General features: G+C 42.1%; 1 protein-coding gene across 2 annotated transcripts; it reads left to right on the top strand.

Annotated features, from left to right (window-relative positions):
- Positions 1-19095, top strand: LOC121951047 (serine/threonine-protein kinase tousled-like 1-B). Of its 2 annotated transcripts, XM_042497231.1 has the most exons (22): positions 1-342; positions 907-1028; positions 2899-2967; positions 5459-5497; positions 5637-5712; positions 5795-5838; positions 5924-6016; positions 7071-7151; positions 7247-7339; positions 7442-7552; positions 9908-10044; positions 10285-10476; positions 10757-10823; positions 11310-11407; positions 11569-11650; positions 11750-11841; positions 13254-13343; positions 14811-14980; positions 15791-15926; positions 17788-17899; positions 18052-18159; positions 18751-19095. In XM_042497231.1, the coding sequence occupies exons 2-22, from the start codon at positions 912-914 to the stop codon at positions 18898-18900; spliced, it is 2157 nt and encodes a 718-aa protein (XP_042353165.1). In that variant the 5' UTR covers positions 1-342; positions 907-911; the 3' UTR covers positions 18901-19095. The 2 variants fall into 2 exon arrangements, with proteins under 2 accessions (XP_042353165.1, XP_042353166.1); XM_042497232.1 differs by lacking the exons at positions 1-342; positions 5459-5497 and having other exon boundaries at positions 768-1028.
- The last annotated feature ends 1971 nt before the right edge of the window (positions 19096-21066 follow it).

The following is a 21066-nucleotide window of genomic DNA, read 5'->3' as shown; positions in this document are numbered from 1 at the left end:
TCAGGCGATTCGAAAAAGCCATATTTTGCAAAACTGCAGTGGAAACACTTTTTTTCTCCGCTTTTAAAGGCAACATGTTGTACAACAAAGAGTCACATGGCATTCCCGAACATGATGCAGCGAGGCTCGACAAGAGCTGTTACTGCATCGCAAAACTTTTTAAAAGCTCAGCGGATCATCTGGAAGTTTCTCTGTGAAATCGTGGACCATCACCTCCCAGAAATCCCTCATACGTGGCCGCTCCCACGTAAAAGGGGCTCGCCGCCTTCGATTGGACGTAACTACAGCTGATGCGGTAGCTGCAATAGAAATCAGGGTTTTTGGAGATCCTTGAATAATCAGGTCATTGAATAATCTTAATTTTAATATCTGATGTCTTAATTGCCACAAACATTTCATCCAATTCAATCCAATTCCAAATCCATCTTTAAAAAGAAAAATATCAGCATGAAGGTCCACATTTCTGTTGTTAAACGAACCGCTGAACCTAAAACTGTCTTTTATTTCATGCTTGAACTTACTGTTTGCAAAATGAAGATTAAACTAACTCTCAGTAACCTTAATTCTACATAAAACCTACTTACCTTCGAACTTTCATGCTGTGCTTTAAAAAATAATCTTAATATAGTTAAAAATGATCTTAAAAAGGTCATAAAAAGCCCCACATTTAGGTTTCTGATACATGCAGACACCCTGAAAATAAGCCTGCTGATGTTTTGAACATCCACTGCCGAGAATATCGTGAGAGAAGTCGCGTAAAAATCACTGAAATGCAGTCACCTCTCAATGTGTTTATCGACATTTTTGGAAATATCAGTTAAAGTTTGTGCTGATCTGTAATGGAAAACCTGCCCTCTGTTTGCTCGTTATAACAACCGCGTCTAACCTGACTCTCCCTTGTGTCAGGCCCCATGGAGGAGCTGCACAGCCTGGACCCCCGGAGACAGGAGCTGCTGGAGGCCAGGTTCACAGGAGCTGTCAGCGGCAACACGGGAGGCAGCACTGGGAGCACCAGTGGAGGCGCCAAGGTAACGCAGCACAGGAGGCCGCCCCACACACACACACACACACACACACACACACACACACACACACACACACACACACACACAGTCTGAACTAAAGAGCCTCATGAGCTGAAAGTTAAAGGTTTTCTGTGCACGGTTGTTGGGTACCGTATGCAAACACGCTCGCCATCGGACGTGAACGTAAATCAAATCCCAGAGTCTTATTCTGTTGGTGTTTTGCTTTGTTGTATTTATATTTTTTGGCTTTTTGTCTCTTGGATGCTGCTCTGAGCTCTGATCAGGCCCAAAAAATCAGGCCTGACTCTTCATGAACTCACACAGTTTCTGTCCACGAGCCTGAAACACGTCAGAAGATTTGGGTCAAAGCCTGATCTTCTGTAAAAGAAATATATATATTTTTTAATGTTGCAGCATTTATTACAAGTCAAGAGCTGATGTTTTTCCTCGCAACACTTCTCCTCTCGCTCTTCAAATTTCACAGTGTTACCACAGATCCTTAAAATCTTAAAAGGCCTTAAATGTATTAATCTGAGAATAAGGCCTTAATTGGTGGTAAATTGACTTAAATGAATCCCTCAAAAGTCTTAATAATGCTCAGACATGAGAAGTCAGATTTTTTTTTTCTGATGTTGCATTGTTAACATCTATTTTTTTAGACGTTTTAACATCTATTTTTTTTTGTTAAATAGTTGAATAAATCCCTCTTTTCAACCTCATCATGATGGGAATCCAAGCGCTTAAATCTCACATGCAGAGTTAAAAAAAACACAAAACCAAAAAAATCAGCCAGAAATTCAAAGTATTTCCCACTTTGGTTGTAAATTAAACTACTTTCATGATAATATCATATATTCATTGTCTTCCATGACTTTTTTTTAACGTTTGACAATCTAACATTTCACTAGACAAAAAGAAATTTCACGTTTTATGTCACAATAAACAGTTGGACGAGAACCCGACCTGATTCAAGACTGGTGGCAACGATGAGAAATTACAGCCCGGCGAGTCGGATCAGGCGTGGTCGAGAACTCTATTCACCCGAAAATTTAGGTTAAACAAGCCCATAAAATATTTTTTTTCCAATATTTACAATAATAGTCAATAATAATGCCTGTATGATGCAGACACAGTACACTTTACAGGATAATTGCATTTCTTTTTCCTCTACTGTCATTTCCTTTATCCTCATTGTTTTTGTTAAAAGAAAAAGTAAAAAAACCTCCATATTCACATGCTCACTTACTTCCACATACACATACGTACACTTCAGCATTTACATTCTGGCGCGTATCTGTCCATCCTGAGCTCTGTTACATTGTTTTTTAAGGAAAATCCTGCACTTCAGATTTTTTTGCAGTCCTGATTCCTGACTGATGAAGGATTCAAAAGCTTAAATCTTTTTTCAAGACCTCCACGCTGTCTAGACGTCAATAACGAGACATCTGTAAGTGTTTACTTATGAGAGCTTCGCACAAGTTGCAGCAGACTCAAGGCCTCTGACTCAGTCATCACGAAGTACTGAGCAACAGGGACTACTTTGGGAGCAGGAAATTAAAAACCACACCCAGATTCTCATGGTGGAAAAGCAGGTAAAAGTTCCTGTTTTTCCTAAAAAGGACGTGGCGTTCCTGCAAATGTGCATGTGGTGGAAAAGAGCCAAGTGACACACCCAACAACCGAAGATCTGGATTCCTATCAGACGTGTCAGACCGGAGGCCGGCCCCCTGGCTTTGTTTCACCGTTGTTTACATTTCATGCTGAACATTAATATCGCAGCACACACACACACACACACACACACACACACCTGTGAGAGACTGTTTTCATATTGCATGTGTTGACTCACTCGTTGAACCGTCTCTGTGTGCAGGGTCTGGCCAATGAGTCCTCTAACCACAGCTACGGCAGCCTGGGCTCGTCCAGCGACAAGGAGTCAGAGGTGAAACACTCACACAGACATTTTTGGGCATGGATGAATATTTATTTCGACACACGAAAAGCTGGAATTAAATATTACTTTATTACACTGTCGCAATGCTGCGGCGCTTAATAAACAACGCCGATGTCACCGAGAGCAGCGGACGTTTTTAAAGGAAATATTCACAGCAGTGGTTCTCAAACTTTTTTCTGTAAAGTTTGAAATGTTTAGTACCCCCTGACCGGCGCAAAATATTTTGGGTAGAAAAAAGAAAAAAAACAACCCAGCGCTGCGTCATCAGTGTCTGATTTATTAAACAACATTATAACTGAAAAACACTTTCAAATTCGGAGTTTGTAACTCGTGGACGTAAATCCCGTTAAAACGTACATCACATACGTTCTGACGGTATTTTGACGATTCTCTTCGTGTTTTTACGCCTCAACCACAACTTTATTTTTGTGTCTTGACGCCGGTGAGTGATTGATTGACAGGTGATGAAATTTGGGTCAGACAATCCTGTTTTGGGGCGAGTCGGGTTTTTTTAAGGATATTTAGATTGAATATTGAGTATAAAGTTCAGTTTATGATTATATTCGATTAGATGAACTTAATTATCCACCTTAGATGAGATTTGTCTTTGGCTTCTCCAAAACATTAAATTACAGACAAAAACAACAACCTTCCTGCAACACTGACAATTGTGGAAAGCTTGTTTTTGTACTTCACTCAAATTGCTACACGAAGCAGTTTAAATGAAACTGTATTAAACTGTAAAGCACTGAAAGAAAAGCCTCTGTTTGCCACCAAAGATCTTCAGCTTCCTCATTAAAGACAATCGTTGGCTTGCTGTCTTAAAAACATGAACTGAGATTTATATTTTTACTGAACTTTTTATTAAATAATTATATTTTAGGAGTTATGCATGACTGCTATTTTTTTAAATGTTTTTTTTTTTTTTAATTTCACTTACCCCCATTTTAGAAACAACGCTCACTTTGACCTATTCATATTTACTTTGAGCAAAACAGAGCAGCAACAGTTGGTGCGTCTGTGGCGGCGCTTGCTTTCCTTTTTAATAAATTTGCACAAAAAGAAATCTTTTGGGCCTCAGGCTCGATGGCGGCTCCCTCCTCCTCTTCATCGCCCTCTCACAGGGTTCGCTCTCCGCCTGAGGATGACCGTCTCCTCCTCTGTCGTCCTGTTGGTCTCCAACATTCGTGTCGTGCTCATCGTGGTAGCACGAGCAAACCAAGTATCTGTTGTATGCTTAGTATTTTACTTATTATTACTAACTATTTGATTAGTCCATAAATGTAACGACTAATTTATTATTTCAAGGATTTTTTTATTACTTGATTTGTTTTGCAATTCATTTACACAGAAACAAATATCAAATTCAAAATCTTCTCCTAAAAACAATGATAAATGAATTGTTTCCACATCACTGTTGTGAAATAATAATAAAAATGATGATATGATGATTATGATAATAATACTATTACATTTTATTTATAGAAGGCTTTTCACAATACTCAAAGACGCTTAACAGAAACAGAAGTGACGTCAGTTAAAAGTCAGTAAAACCACAAAGAATAAATAAATTCACAAACAGTAAAAGCAAGACAAAGAAACATGAATAAATCGAACATTTAAAGCAGATGATGATAGTGATAATAATAATAATAATAATAATAATAATGATAGGCCCTTTCTGTCGCATGCATCATGGGAAAATAAAATTAAAATGGTAATGTTGAGTAATATGCAGATAAGATAATTATCTTCAGTGTATTTTTGTATCAGTTTGGGACAAAGAAATGATTGACGGTAAAAGCAGCCTTTAATGTCAGCGTAAGTCAGCCTCCGTTAAAATAAACAGAAAATACGTAACGGTGGATAACAACACAACATGATGCATGGTGTTACGCTGGCGGCAGTGCACTAGTACTGACTAATACTAACAAAAAAACCCCAAAACACAATATATGCGTGTTGAATCTCAATATTTGGGATGGTGCTGTGTTGCTGCTGCCTTGACAAAGCGCCCTCCAAATGTCAGTGTGCAGCAGTTGCTCCTTTGAGACGTCGTTCCCACTTTGTAGGCAAGTTTTTTTTTGTGGCATCTGATTCTCGAGAAGAATCCGCGCAATAAAGTTAGCAGCAAATCAACAGATTTCATAGAAATCAAACGATATCCGTAATTTAAGACGCTGGTTACGACTATGAATGACCCCAGCCGTAATAGCTGATGAATGTGAGCTCTGATACGTGAAAATGAACTAAATGGGTTTCTAATAAAAACAAAAAACAAATATTGGTGGGCAGTAAGGTCTTCGTCGCATGTGCATTAAAAAAAACTGCAACACGGGCTGCAGCTGCAGGTTTATTCCACACATCCAAACAGAAACCCGGTTAGACACAGTCACATGTTGTTGGTGCATCCTTGCTCTGCCCACTCGTCTTTCTGTCTCTCCCACTACCTCCACCTCTCCTTCTCTTCTCTTCCTAGAACTCTGATTTGAAAAGAGGGAGCTCCCCTGCCTACTCAGTATGTACTCTTTGTTCCTGCTGCTCTTTCCTGCTCAACACCACCACTCCATCCAGCTTTGTTCGGCAAAAACACCAGGGATTCACGCCTCTTTCTTTTCTTTTTTTCCTCTTCTCTCTTATTTCACGTCGACTCACAGACCCCGGAGAAGAAGCACTCGGAATCGTCCAGAGGGAGGAAAAGGAAAGCAGACACCTATTCAGAGAGTAGTCAAGGTATGACTGACACACGCAAGAAATCAGAATAATGTAGGCGTCGGTGCTTTGCTGATGGCTCACCTGTTAAATTTCTATGCAGGGAAGACCTCCACGCGTGGGCCCAAGATCAGCGACTACTTTGATGTGAGTATTTCAGCAGCTTCCAAAATGCTTCCATCCTTATTCATTTTGAACCATATTTTTAAGTTTCCCGCTTTTTTCTGCAAAGTTCCAGCAGGGCGGAAATGGCTCCAGTCCGGTCCGAGGCCTCCCATCAGCTCGCCGCTCTCCGCAGAACTCGCACTCTGCGCCGGGCTCGATCGTGAGTATCTAACATACAGCAAAATGCAACGCAGAAAGATTATTAATAAGTTACTCGCACACGAGGATGGGGATCGAAACCTGGTTCTGTTTTGTTTTTTTCAAAACCTGAAAATTAAGAACATTTGAGCTTTTCGATACTGTTGTCGAGTCGCGGGGGTCCCGTAATGTAGCATTACATCTCGAGTTGAGTCACGTCATTTAAATCCAATCACTGGTCCGCAAATATCGATCGTCCAATAAAGTTTTTGAATACAAGTGAATCGCCAGACAAGTGTTAAACCACGCTGACGTGGTCGGTTTCTTGTGAGGATGGCCGAACATGCAAACAGGTCTAAAGTTTGGCAACATTTTAGCAAAGAAAAAGATGAGGAGGAAGCAAAATGCAGTTTATATTACAAAATAAAATCTTGCAAAAGGGAGAAAGACAAGATCAATGGCCAAACGCATAAACGTTGAGCATGAAATTAAACCTAAATGCAGAACCTTCGACTGTCTTCGGGAAACGTCAGCTGCTGCGGTGCAGCCGGCACAGTCTTCATCTTCATCATCATCATCCACAAACTTTGGAGAAGGTCCCGTCAGATTAAAAGAGTAATCCAGTGTTGAAATCTGAGTTGGAATCGGCAGGATGAGGGCTATTTAGCTAAACAAACAAGGTTGCATAAGGTTTCATTGTGATGCGTTCAAGGTCGGCTCAGTAAAATGACTATTAGGCAAAGGTAAATAAAATGTCATCATGATGTGTTCAAATGTAGCATCAAAAAAAAAAGAAAATATAGTTTTTGGCAAGAAATTTGAATAATACAGTTGTTTTGATGAGAAATTTGTTTTCCCAGCAATATAAAATGGACAGTAGAGATTAAATTACAACCTGTTTAAAGTCCTGAATGAGCTGTGATCATCTTATTATACATCATTAAAAGTACTTTTGACCAAATCATGAAAAAGTATCAATAGTGGTATTAAGATCAATAAAAAATTAACAATCCCCATCCCTCGATGTGAGTCTATTCCTTTTTATACAAGGTTTAAAAATACGTGTTTGTGTGTAGATCCGGCAGAACAGCTCCTCTCCTACGAGTCTGTGTTTTGGGGAACACAATCCTAAAGCGTCCTCCAGCAAGTGTGTGCAGGTAATATGAAACACGTAAAAACACTCACACCACAACGCTTGATTTTATGGCTATAAATAGACCTCTGAGTGGTACCGCTCTGTGTGAATCTCTAGACGGAGCTAACAGGTTTGAAACTTGCTGCTCTGGAGAGCAACAAGAGTCTGGACCTGGAGAAAAAAGAGGGGCGGATAGACGACCTGCTCAGGGTGAGTTCGGCATCCACAGCCCGCGGAAGAGGACAGACCGTTAAATGTTCAACAGGCCGTCGTGTCCAAACTTGTCAAACTTAATGTTGTATTTCTTTTCAGGCAAACTGTGACCTGCGGCGTCAGATCGACGAACAGCAAAAACTCCTGGAGAAATACAAAGAGAGGCTCAATAAGTGCATCACCATGAGCAAGAAACTGCTCATAGAGAAGGTATCTGTCTGCGTGCATATTAACTGTATGTTTGATGAAGGAGAAATAGCCGCATTAAGACGTTTTTGATCCTTTGTGGGCTGAAAGAAAACAAACTGACAGAGACACAGCCCACTGTTTGTGTCTGAAATTCCAGGACACCGTGCTATTCAGCATGCTAAAACACCAGTATGTGAGATTACTTGCTATGATACAAATACGTGAATTGCATTTTAATTCTGGTAAAATATTACACTGTGCAAATACTGGACGCTACGAAGGCGTAAATATTCAACAATGCAAAGCAGCAGACGACAGTATTCATAACAGACGATGCAGCACAGCAACGGAGGTCGCTCCGTGATGTCAGCGATGCCTCAAATTAAGTCTTAACGTCTGAACGTGTCTGTAGAAATACTCCGACAGACATGAAGAAAAAATCAAGAGGTTTATCACGTTTGTTGTCAGGTATTTCAGGCACCGGTTTAGCAGAGGGTCGGCACGGGTGACCAGCTGGCGAGGAGGCTTTTAAGAAGAAGTTGTGATTACGGCTCAGTGCGTCCAAAAAGATGCACACAGCTCTTTATTTACACCAGCGTGTGTCGAACGTGCACGTATTGAGTGTGTAGGCATGTCATGATACCAGAAATTAAGCGCCGGTAAAATTCCACAATTCTTGAGACCAAATTCTTTTTTATTTATTTTTATTTTTTAATGCGTCTGAAATGAAAGTGTCCTCCTTCTGGGCTTGTGTTGGCATTTTTGGTTTTTTTTTACTAATATTTTTATTGTACTTTTTAACTTTCAACACACATACAGACAAATCAAACAGTGAAACAGCACAGGAAACACACACTGGCCATGCAAACTAAATTTCTCACCTAAATCCAAAATACATAACGTACAACAGATATTATAGCCAATAGAAGTGAGGATATCGTGGTGTCTAAGCGTATATATGAAGCACTCTGTTCCAATCACAGTCGACGGTGATGCAGCACTTAAAATACAGAAACACCAAAAAACACAAGTTTAAGCAGGCTCAGAAAACGAAATTACGATCAAGTCTATTAAAAAAATAAATAAATTAAATAACCTTATACAAATCATTCCTCCCGAGTACCCAAAAGTATTTTGACAGTTTTCAGGGCTGTAATCCACCGTTCCCTTTAGAGACGGTGACAGGCGCGGCGTTTTACCCCCAAATTATCATTAACATTTTTCAACTCTTAGCGACCAGAATTAAAATGTGCAGAATGGATGCACAGTTGCAAAGACTTAACAAAAGACCTCAAGAAAGAAACTTCTGTTTTTAATGAGTCCACACAAAAATGTCGCTGCAGCTGCTGTCGTTATTTTCCTCGTTCTTCTTTTGGCATCAACAACAGACTAGAACACGTAAAGGCGGATATGCAGCGTCTGCATCTGCAGCACCTACTGTAACGGAGAAAAACACAGACGCACTTCAGAATTTTGTCATCAACTTGGTACCAAAGTTTTCTTTTTATTGGTTTATTTAAACAGAAAAACAGAATACATGAAGACCTTTCAATCGTGTAGAAAGGAAAAATAAATAAATAAGCAGATAAATAAAGAAAAGAAATAAAAACTTAAAGAAATACAAAAAAATGGAATAAGCAAATAAATAGGTGGGGAAAAAATGAAAATACATAAAATAAAAATAGGGATAGAAAATAAGTATGCCGGAAAATCTAAAAAATGTGTTCTGTAGACAAGAGTATTGGATCAAAACGTACAAACGTACAACAGGTTGCTATTAGTTACACTACAATGTGTTTTTCTGATACTCGTTCACACAATTTCAGCTCAGATACTTGAAATACACACTGTCCGTTTTGTCCAGTCATGTGACATTTTTTAGGTATGAAGTGCAAAGTCGGATTTCAGATGCACCTTATATCATTTTATCATGTTTTTATACCTGACATGTTCGCAACCTGTCGAAAATTTAAAACACATTGCTTGTAAAAAGCGCCTCTTTGCACATGCATCAGAAATAGTCCGATATTTTGTCGTGTTTTAGCTCTGCTTCGGTCGACAGACCTGAGGGAAGATTCAGTCTGTGGGTCGGTGGATCTTTGAATCTCTTCACCAGCCTTCTTTTTTCCTTTCATGCACCATTTGGGGCTGGAGTTGCACAGTGTTTGCGAGGTTTATGGTAGAAACATCACACAATAGCAAAATTTGACTCAGTTATGAGGAAATATTCCTGAATATGTACCGACCTCACATTTAGTTCGGGTGGAGAGAGGTTGTAGGTGACGGTTCGTCACTTGTCTCTTCTGTTGCTTTTGACATTTGTTCAGCAGCTCGGCTCATTATTTCTAATATCTGTCTCGGTGTTTTTGTCAACAGAGCACTCAGGAGAAGCAGTCGTGTCGTGAGAAGAGCATGCAGGACCGTCTCCGTCTCGGTCACTTCACCACTGTCAGACACGGCGCGTCCTACACGGAGCAGTGGACGGACGGATACGCATTCCAGAATCTGATCAAGTGAGAGACGGCGAACACATGCAGCGTTTTCCATCCGAACGACTTCAACGTATTTCTTTAAGATTTTTGCATTGAAAACTGCATTGAAAGGACGCGAATAATAAAGTGTCTCCTGAGTGGATGTTCTGTGCGTGCTTCACCGCACAGCCCGGAGCTAAACATATGAAAGGCTGTTTACTGTCTGCTGCAGTTTCCCATATGACCCGTCCCTTACACCTCTTTGTCCTCGTGTTTCTGCAGGCAACAGGAGGGCATCAACCAGCAGAGGGAGGACATCGAGCGACAGAGGAAGCTGCTGGCCAAGAGGAAGCCTCCAAACCCTGCGTCTCCCTCCCTCTCAGTGGCCTCCACCTCTGAACCCAAGCAGCGCAAAACGAAGGTGGTCAACGGCAACGACTCCGACCCCTTCCTCAAGCCCTCTCTGCCCCAGCTGTGAGTACACAGAAATCAATGCGAAAAGTAACGTCAAGGAAGAAAAGAGACGAATTATCGTCCCATTTATTTTGGTTTTAATGGAGGACTCTGTGTAGAGCGTAAAAACTGTTTTGCAATATTCGGACCCCAGGAACTGTCACAAAAAGTTGCTGACCCTGTTTTAGTTTGAAAACTCCAGCTTCGCGTTTTTAGTCTGGATGTGCGCAAACGGAGACTTTTAGAAATTATTTGTACGTTAACATGTTCAGAGATTTTGACTTGTCTATATTTTTTTCAGACTGACCCTCGCTGAGTACCACGAGCAGGAAGAGATCTTCAAGCTTCGCCTTGGACATCTGAAGAAGGTCAGTAAAAAAAAATAAAAAATAATGAATCAATAACAAGATGTTGTGACCATAAGGCATTTTTAATTAGTGAAATGGTCAAATTATACTTTGAAACACTGAAAATGTAATGAAAACAATTCATAGAGGGTTATGCATTCAGTTTTTATTTTTTAAAAATGTTTCACTTAAAAAAATCTCTCTTATGGTCAATAAATCACTAAAAATAACTAAAACTAAAAATAGAAAATAGAAATAGAAATACATAAGTAAAACAAACATAAAAATAAAATAAAAAAGCATACAAAACAAATCCATATTCCTACATGGATCTGCACCAGCAGCCGGTTGGCTCTCAGACAGCCATGAAGGGTGTAAGTGAGTCTCACGCACATGCATGCAGTTTTTAAATGGCTGCTGGAGTCCTAAATACTTTGATTTTAAATGTCAGGTTTGAGAGCATGCATCTTCAAACAGGAAAAAAACTTATTGGGTGTATGTCTGCAGGAGGAAGCTGAGATCCAGGCAGAGCTGGAGCGGTTGGAGCGGGTGCGTAACCTCCATATCCGAGAGCTGAAGAGGATAAACAACGAGGACAGCTCAGCGTAAGTCCGCTCTGCATGCAAGACTGGGACTAAACACCTGCTTAATTATTGTAAATTATCAGCACAAAACCTCTGAGGAAAGTGCAAAGTGTAAAGTGCAAAAAGGATGATAAAAAGTCAGGTCCAAGCAAAAAGCTTTAACGAAATGTGCCTCCTCACAGGTTTAAAGACCATCCCACGCTGAATGAGAGGTACCTGCTGCTGCACCTGCTGGGCAGAGGCGGCTTCAGTGAAGTCTACAAGGTAACGTCTCTGTGGCTGGACTCGTGTTTTTCTCGTTTCCTCTCTCTGCAAAATGTGTTTGGAGACAAATGTGTGTGTGTTTTCTTGTCACACACACAGGCTTTTGACCTGTTTGAGCAGCGCTACGCAGCTGTTAAAATCCACCAGCTCAACAAGAACTGGAGAGAGGAGAAAAAGGAGAACTACCACAAGTAGGTCTCACACACACACACACACACATGAACACACACACACACACGCACACCTTAAAGCTGGAGTACACAGTTATTTTGTGAGTCATTAGGCAAAAATCCCATAATAAACTTTGAGCTTCTGGAAATTTAAGCGGACTGAGAGAAAACATGTGCACCTCCTCTTGGCTCTGTTTTCAGGCTTTTAGAAAATCAAGCCAGTGACGTGAGATTTTGGCCAATTATGGTTCATTTCAGAGAGGGCGTTCCTGTTGACGGTTTTATAGATGCAGATGCACGTGAGCATGTGTTCAGACGGCGAAAGCCTGTTTCAGGCTTCAGTCCTGCAGAACAGTTGCTATTCCAGTATTGGCAACAACTGTTTACACTGAAAAGCAACCAAAAAAGGTTTTGAAAAAGCGAGTCTTTGGGCGTATTCACATTGTTCACATCATCTACGTGACATAGGTGAAGCTCTGCTTCGGGCCGGAGGAGAGCTTCTGCTCATCAGCATTAAACTGAGACAGTTTGATAACTGTTGAAAAACTCATTGTTGGCGCGTTAGGAAACAGTCCACTTCAGTGTTTTGTTACAGTTGGTGTTCACACCTGATGCGTACTGTACTGTTACTACACATGAACTGAATCAAGACCATCTTTTCAAACACACTCAGACACAGATCACTTGCCGTGTTCATCTGTGGATCGCAGTATTCACTACAATCAAATCAGCTGGACTTTGGCGTCAGGTGGACTGGGATCTGGGCTCGGGTCCTTGACGTGAAAGCCCTCTCAAAGCGAGTCTGTCAAAACAGAGTAAAACGTCAAAATTAGCAAAGTGTAACAGAGATGGTGAGAAATGTTGGTAATAGTTTATCCATTTGTTATCCAGAGCAAAGGCGCACGGCTGCAGCAGTTTCACGTCGTTTATGTGGAGCCTAAAGTTACAGTATATCGTTTTTTTAGGACTTTATATACTCACACGTTTGCAAAGAAAAGAGGATGGTGATTCTGGCAAAATTGCCGTAACGGCACCTGGATCATTCACGATTGGGATTATTTGTTACTTTATGAACCACTTTTACGAGTCGCTTACATTTCTGCTCGGAGGTGCTGAGGAGAGAGCTGCTTGAAGATGCCATATATTCAAATTCTGGCTTCTTTTTTTTGCCTTTCCCAGAAAATTAGGTGAAAGAAAGCAATTTTACACACAAGACATTGGTGCAAAGCTATCAAAAAAACAGTATACATTAAAGACAAAAGTCTGCACTTTTACTGCTGCTGCAGAAGTTTATTCAAAGTAAATTTTTGATCCTTCTTCAGGTCATAATGTTCACTTTTTCCAGGAAGCTGTCAATTCCAGCTTTAAGATGCAGAAAGACAAAATGATTCTCCAGCAACACACACGCTGTGATGACATTTATTTCCTTTCAGGCATGCATGCAGGGAGTACCGGATACACAAGCAACTGGACCATCCCAGAATAGTCAAACTGTATGACTATTTCTCCCTGGACACTGACACGTGAGTGACCTCTGACCTCTGACCTCTGACCTCTGCCAGCTGCAGTCCTGCTGCGTTGACACATCCTGAGGTTGTTTATCACCCAGCAGAGTTAAAGAGCATTTTTCACTGGTGCTTTAAAACAACATGATGCACATCAGTAACATCCAAACCGTCTTACAGCCCCGACCCGGTAAATACTCCGATAATGTTTGTAATCAGCCACGAGGCCGTGCGTCAGTGGGTGCACACAGAAGAGCAAATATCAGGATGTTAACGGATTAGGAAGAGTAAATAATAAAAGCAATTCAAAGAAAAATGCATGTTTCAGTGTCAACGTGCCCGGACAATGGAAGATTTAAGGTTTAATTGCAGATTGTGCCTGTGAACTGAAGTCACCGGTACACAAAAAAGACTTTAAAGAAACTGGAGGCAATTTCAAATGATGTATATGTGTCCAGATAAACCGGAGAAACGTCTCTGTGTTTAGGCCCAGCTCGTATTTGACCACAGGAAACTTAAGTCAGGCTCATTTAGCAGCAGAAAGTCCTGAGTCTGACCTCTGACCTCCATACAGAGGAGGGGGAGGGGACATTTCTCCTCCTCAGCCTTCAGCCTGTCCTGCTCTTTAAAGAAACCGATGATCTTGATCTTTCTATTGTGGAATTAACAAATAAATAACGGTGACGAAAAATCAAAAAAACGAGGATTAGTACGAAGGAGACGGCGCTCTTTGGTGAAGGGCATGAACAAATAAAGAAGAAACAGAAAGGGACCAACACACTCGTCTTTAGGAGAGAAGTTAAAATGCTTTTCTTGCATTGGCAGGTTTTAAAAGTAGAACATGATTAAAAAATATCAATTCTTCGACATGTTTTGGCGTCCCGCCTTCTTCAGGAAGTTGCAGACAGACCTGTGATGAAATAAACTGAAACACACAATAATTCAAAGTGACATTTGCTCACAGCGTTTGTTTGTTTCATCACAAGTTTATGAACTTCCTGAGGAAGGCCGGGCGCCGAAACATTCAAAGAATTCATCATTTTTATCAAGTGCTACTTTTAGAAGCTGCCAAACTTGTGAAAATTATAATCTACACACACGTCAAACTGCAAGGACATCTTTTTTAACTTCACCAACACCCAAAACGGGGTGCGGCCTTGACGTTTTGTGAAGTACTCGTATGTGTTGGGCTGGTCTAATGGCAGTGGGCATGCAGTACGCAGCTAGCTGGTGGCGGGAATGTCTAAAGAGCGAGTAAATTAGCACGTAGTATCAGTTTGCTTAATGGCAAATGCCTAAAGTGTGTGTTTATTAAGGTTTGGCTGTTTGGCTTTAAAGGCCTGCCTGTTCAAACGACTTAAATACATGAACAGAAATGGAGTCAAATATGGAAATGATCTGAAAATAACAAAAGGGTAAAAGTCAAAGTCTGTAACTGTGTGTGTGTGTGTGTGTGTGTGTGTGTGTGTGTGTGTGTGTCCTCAGGTTCTGTACAGTTCTGGAGTTCTGCGAAGGCAACGACCTCGACTTCTACCTGAAGCAGAACAAGCTGATGTCGGAGAAGGAGGCCCGCTCCATCGTCATGCAGATCGTCAGCGCCCTGCGCTACCTCAACGAAATCAAACCCCCCATCATCCACTACGACCTCAAACCTGGTGGGTCGCATGTTCAAAGCGTGAATCACAGTTTAAATTGAGGCTTCAGCGTGTGAAATTTAGAGGGATTTCGTGGCAGAAGTTCAGATCGCGTTCAGGTGAAACTTCTACTGACAGAGTTCGTTCAGTATTGAGGTTTTTATGAGGAGCCGAACACCGAATAAAGCAGTTTCACGTTACAAACTAGCACATTTCTGACAGTTTGGTCGTCAGAGAAGGCGTGCTTGTCCAGAACCTGCTGATATGTGTTCACTTTTTTTCTGATAACTTGAGATCCAGATGTTTTTACTGAATTTCCACAGAGGTCTCCTCCTCCCAAAACAAGCACATGTGGAGATTTAAACCAGCAAAAACACTGAATAAAGCGGTTTCATGTTACAAATCCGTGTTTCTGCGACACCGCTCGTCGTTGAGGGGCTTCTGACACGAAAACGTGAAGATGAAGCCAGTGTTTGGTTTGTGCATTCTGGGCTTTTATAGAAACACGGCGCTGCAGCATGACCTGCTCCCTCTGTATGAACGGCCCATCCTACATTAACGAAAACACAAAGATTCTTATTTTCAGGTGATTTTACACAAAAGAAAACATACTTATTATATTATATCCATTTCTGCCATTATATCCTGCTGCATCCTGCACACTGGAGCTTTCTGTGGAGATACCTGGAGTGATGAAAACAGAAACACCGCCTCGGTTACTCTGCAGTGCAGCTGCTAACAGTTTGGTGCTGCAGTTTGAATCAGTCCTTCCTTGTGTGTGAACGTGTCAGTCACTCTCACGCTGAGTCTGACGGTCTTGTGTGTGAACAGGTAACATCCTGCTGGTGGATGGGACCGCGTGTGGAGAAATCAAAATCACAGACTTCGGCCTGTCGAAGATTATGGATGATGATAACTACGGCGTGGACGGGATGGACCTCACCTCACAGGGAGCAGGCACCTACTGGTGAGACACCGCAGCTGTTAAACGTCTTTCCTCCCTAAAAGAGCGGACCCTCCTCAGTCCCTCTTCGTCAGGGAGTTTTTCTCTTATATACCGAGAGGGTCCAAAGACAGAGAGGGTGTCCTGCACTGTAAAGTCCTCTGAGGCGAACTGTGATTTGTGATAATGGGCTTTATAAATAAAGTTGACTTGACTTGACACACACACACACACACACACACACACACGACATTTGGGTTTAAATAGTACACAAAAGTGATGGTTTGTCGCCTGTTCAGTGCAGGGGAGTAAACAGATGTGCAAGTTTAAAGGAAATATTTTATCTTTAACTATTTTCATGACAAAAATAAGGAACATTTCAAAAAAACTTCTGTATTTCATCGTAGCATCAATAAACGAATACTTTTCCAAAACGCAGCACAGCAGACTTTAAAACTGAGTTCTATAAAATACAAAACACTCAAATATATAATGATGAAAGTGAACAGGAGTCTTACCTCCTTGGCTATAGTTAAACATTCAAAGCACCCAAACGTTTGTCGTCCCGGTGATCGGCACATCTGAGGGAAGCTTTTGAATGTGTGTTTGCATTTTGGATGTATTTTTACATTCACATCACTTATAACTGTGGAAAAACGCCAACTAGGGCCGGGCCGTATGGCTTTAAATAATACTCCCATATTTAAAGTCTATGTCACAATACACGATATGTATCTCGCTATTTTTAAACGTCCTTTGAACTAATGTTACTGAAATCCAAAATTCCTAAAAGCAACAAACGTGCAGTGACAATAGATGTTAAATAAAGTAGCTGCTGTCACATAATGACGCTGAATACACCACTGTTAGATAACATTTCATCGTACTTTTGTGATGAAATTTGATAATTAAACAAATCAAAATGCGGGCTGCTCAGTGGCTCAGTTGGTGCAGCGGGCGCCCCATGTACAGCTCTCCAGTTCATGTACTACTAATATTTGCACCCTGCTGCTCCAGGGTGGCACAATGTGACTAAATATTTGCGACTGGAGCTCTGCGAACACAAACACACACCTCACCCGCTCTCACTAACGCCACTACCACTCGTCAAGTTCGACTGTAGACGCAGCGCCGGGAAACCTGATGATTTATTCTCTGCGAGCTGGAAACAAATTAACAGCTCTCCAGTTTAAATATTAACAGTATTTGCAAATCGCAGTAGTACTCCGTGGTTGCGTGTTTGTGTGTGTGAGAGGCAGAGAGCTTCAGAAGAGAGCGAGAGAACCGAAATGCAGGTGGATTATAAAAACAAAGTGACTCTTATACTCGATGTACGCCATAACGTCGTTTTATATATCCCACATGGAACAAGCAGCGATACCTCGAGTATGTTCGATATATCGACCACCTTAACGCCAACACACTGTCGTATACGCGACGCTCGCTCTGAGCCGTCGCAGCCGAGCGGAAACCTGCAGGTGCTCCAGCTCTGAGTTACATCTTTGGTTGCCGGAGTTTGACTTGTTTTAACCTCCGCGTGCCGCTCGCGTGTTTAACGCATCAGTGTGCGTACAGGGTGCTCTGCGTGAACCGGACCGTAACTGCGTCACCCCTCACAGACGGACACATTAACATCTGTTAAAACCTATTTATGGTCAACCTGAGCGGTTCAGCACGTCTGTGTTTCATTCCTGCACATTTTCATTTTGACCATTTTTCCACTTTACAAATTGAGGAATCTCATTTATTGCTCTGCGGGCAGCAAATTTGTCATGTTTTAAATACCTGACACGTGTGAGGTATTAAATGAGCACGAGTCTGATTCCTAAAAATATGTAGAAACTCTGTTCGATTTTTTGACGTCGATCTCTCTGTGTGTGCTCAGGTATCTTCCTCCGGAGTGTTTTGTGGTGGGAAAGGAGCCGCCCAAAATCTCCAACAAGGTGGACGTCTGGTCTGTGGGAGTGATCTTCTTCCAGTGCCTCTACGGACGCAAGGTGACAACCCTGAACACCAGCCGCTGCATCCCTCCTTGTGGAGGGAAAAATGATTTTATTGTTGCGGTATAACCACGGTTGGTTATAACGAATAGTTGAATGAATGTAGAACGCACGGATGGGTGTTGATTTAATGTGTTTTCGTTTCCCAGCCGTTTGGTCACAACCAATCACAGCAGGATATTCTCCAGGAAAACACCATCCTCAAAGCCACAGAGGTCCAGTTCCCCGCCAAACCACAGGCCAGCACAGAGGCCAAGGTAACACACACACACACACACACACACACACACACTCTTAAACTGTAATGTCAAAAGAAAGATATAAAACAAAAACAAGCATGGAGAAGATAAAGCAGCACAGACATGGTTACAGATATATATTTTTAAAGTATTGTGTATATATATGTGTGTGTGTGTTTATCTTCTCCATGCTTGTTGTGTGTATCTCAAATTGGTTTGATTTCTTTCAAAAACAAAAACATGGGAATAAAGGCAACAAGCTGCTCGCAGAAGGTGACGAGAAAATGATCTGAAAAATGAAATAAGAGAGAAAAAAGAGAATCACTTTAAAAAATTATCCCAAAAAAAGTTTAAAATGAAAACTATTTTAAGTATTTAATTTATGTAATTAGAATTATTATTTATTTATTTATTTATTTATTTGGCCTCTTTCCATGTTTATTTAAATAAATCAAGCTAATTTGATCTGGTTGTAAGAGTTAAAAATAAATGATTTGTTTTTTTGTAGAAATTATTTGAAACTCAAGACTGCCCTGACATTGTGTTGTCTGCACACACACACACACGCACACGCGCGCTGCGGCTCACCTCCTGCGTCCTCCTCTGCAGGCGTTTATCCGGCGCTGTCTGGCTTACCGAAAGGAGGACCGGTTCGACGTCCACCAGCTGTGCTCGGACTCGTACCTCCTCCCTCACATGAGACGGTCAAACTCCTCCGGCTCTCTGCAGCCCTCCGCCTCGTCTCTTCCCACCTACTGACTGACAGACAGACGCTCCGACCAATCACGAGGCAGGATTGTTGGACTCGAAGGAAAATGGATGTTGTTTTTTTTATTTGTACCTGAGCTGTTCCCAAAAGGATGAAGCGTGGGATTAAATGGAAACCATGAGATGGAAAAAAGGGATGCTCCCTTTTGTTGTACAGAGATGTTCCCCTGAACTCAGCCGTGTGAGCGAAAAACGGGAAAAACATAACTGGAAGGAAAAGGAGGCTCAGTGTGTTTGGAGCGAGAAAGAAAACGAGTGGATTGTTTTGGACTTTATTAAATAACCCTGTAGGAGACGTTTCAACAGCTGTAGGAGCTCCTCGATGCCCCTGCCCCGCCTCTCTTCGCTCGCCACCATGACACACCTCACAGAGGCGCGAGGCGGCTGCTGTCGTCGCTCCTGTCGCTGATTTTTGGGACCGATGGCGGTGACCGGCGGGATCAGAGGAAAGACGCGTGCGTTGCAGAGAAGGTGTGAGTGTCCGTACGTCAAAATATGAGCTCGAGTCGACCCTGCGATCTGTTTTCATGAGGCACAAAGTGATGGGTACCTCTCACTGAGTCGACCCTCAGGGGCCGCGTCCACCAAAGTGTTTTTTTTGTGCGTCTCAGAAAACGCCCCGCTGGGAGCGTTTGAGAGCTCTGTGGAGGTGCAGCTTGTTTTCAGTGGAGAGCTTTTGTTGCGTCTGGCAGATTTTCTGTATCAAAGCAAATATTTTGGTACAAGGGAGAGTTCTTGTTTTGGAAAAGGAGACGGCTGCAGGACGCAGGGACGGAGGACGGACCGGCCCGTCTGTGTGCGTTTTATCAGAGGACACTTCATGTCCACAGTGTGTGAACAGATTTGTCCGCATCCGTCCCTCCGTCACTGCGACCGATGGGCCGAAGTGTCAGTGACCAGCGCGGGTTTTTTATTTTTCATAATAATAATAATAATAAGCAGGATGGAGACAGAATAAAAAAATTCAAAGATAAATTAAAAAGAGACCTCATGTAAAAAAATTATCAAAGATTTAAAAGAAGTCGCTGAGCCTCAGAAAGGATAAATTTCGGTTTGCATAAACATCTCCTCAGACTGAGCTGCACATGTTGCAGGTGGAAGTTAGCGTAGTGAGATGCCCGGCAGCGCCGCGTGCTCCGGATCTTGATTGGCGGTTTCACTGATGATTTTTTCGCGGGTAATAACGTCGTCCTCATCATCTTCCTCTTGGCTTTTCGCCGTCATCCGCCTGACGCTGTGTGACTATGATCGATACTTTCAAAGGCACATCGGAAAGAGGGTGATATGGATCGACGTTTACGCTTTGCATCAATGATACGGGATCGTTGTTCATTGAAACGATATGGATCAATATATTGATGGATCGTTACACCCCTGATCTGTAGCGTGGCGACTGTAGCGCGGCGTTCCCATTGAGAAGCAATGAAAAAACAGCTGATGTGAGGAAAAACAAACACTTTGGTGGACGTGGCCCCTCGTTGTCCCTCTGCACGCGACAGGGCGCCACTTTACAAGCGATGTTATAACCTTAAAAAAAAAAAAAGAAAAGTTCCAGATTAAATTTCTGGGGTTGATTTGCACTTCCGATCCGGATCGTGGCGATCTGGCGTCACACCTTTGGCATGAAGTACTCCAGCGGGGAGGGGGTGAACTTTTCCGGGTTCACATTTTCCTTCTGTTGCAAAGCGATTCAGATCTGCCGCCGCCGGGTTTACACGAGCTGTGAATCTTAATCCATTTTTGTAGTTCAGATTAGAGTCGAGACGTTTCAAACAGCAGAGTTTTACAGTACCACGATGTCTCCGATGTCCTCGTCCACCTGCCTGAAGAGAGCCGGACTGAGCCGAGGGGGGTGGGGGACTGGATCCGCTGTTACTGTCCCGCAAAAGACTCAGTGTACATTTCACTAGCGAATCCATAATAACGAGGCTTATCCCTGCTTCCCAGTGTCTCACTTTTGCTCCGTTTATTTCCCCAAAGCTGTCTCTCAGTTTGCTGCTATAAATGTTGCTTTTAGTTTGTGTGAATGGTTCGCGCCTCTCACTGTGCGCACTTGAACTGTGTGAAGAGGAGCGCCCTGACACGGACACCCGCTGTGCTTTTCGGGGAGGGGGAGGGTGTCGCAACGCAATCTTCCGCCACCAACATCAGTGTCCT

This window comes from Plectropomus leopardus, chromosome 12 (assembly GCF_008729295.1).
Source record: "Plectropomus leopardus isolate mb chromosome 12, YSFRI_Pleo_2.0, whole genome shotgun sequence".
NCBI classification, from domain to species: Eukaryota; Metazoa; Chordata; class Actinopteri; order Perciformes; family Serranidae; genus Plectropomus; species Plectropomus leopardus.
This window is presented reverse-complemented; position numbering and strand designations above follow the sequence as displayed.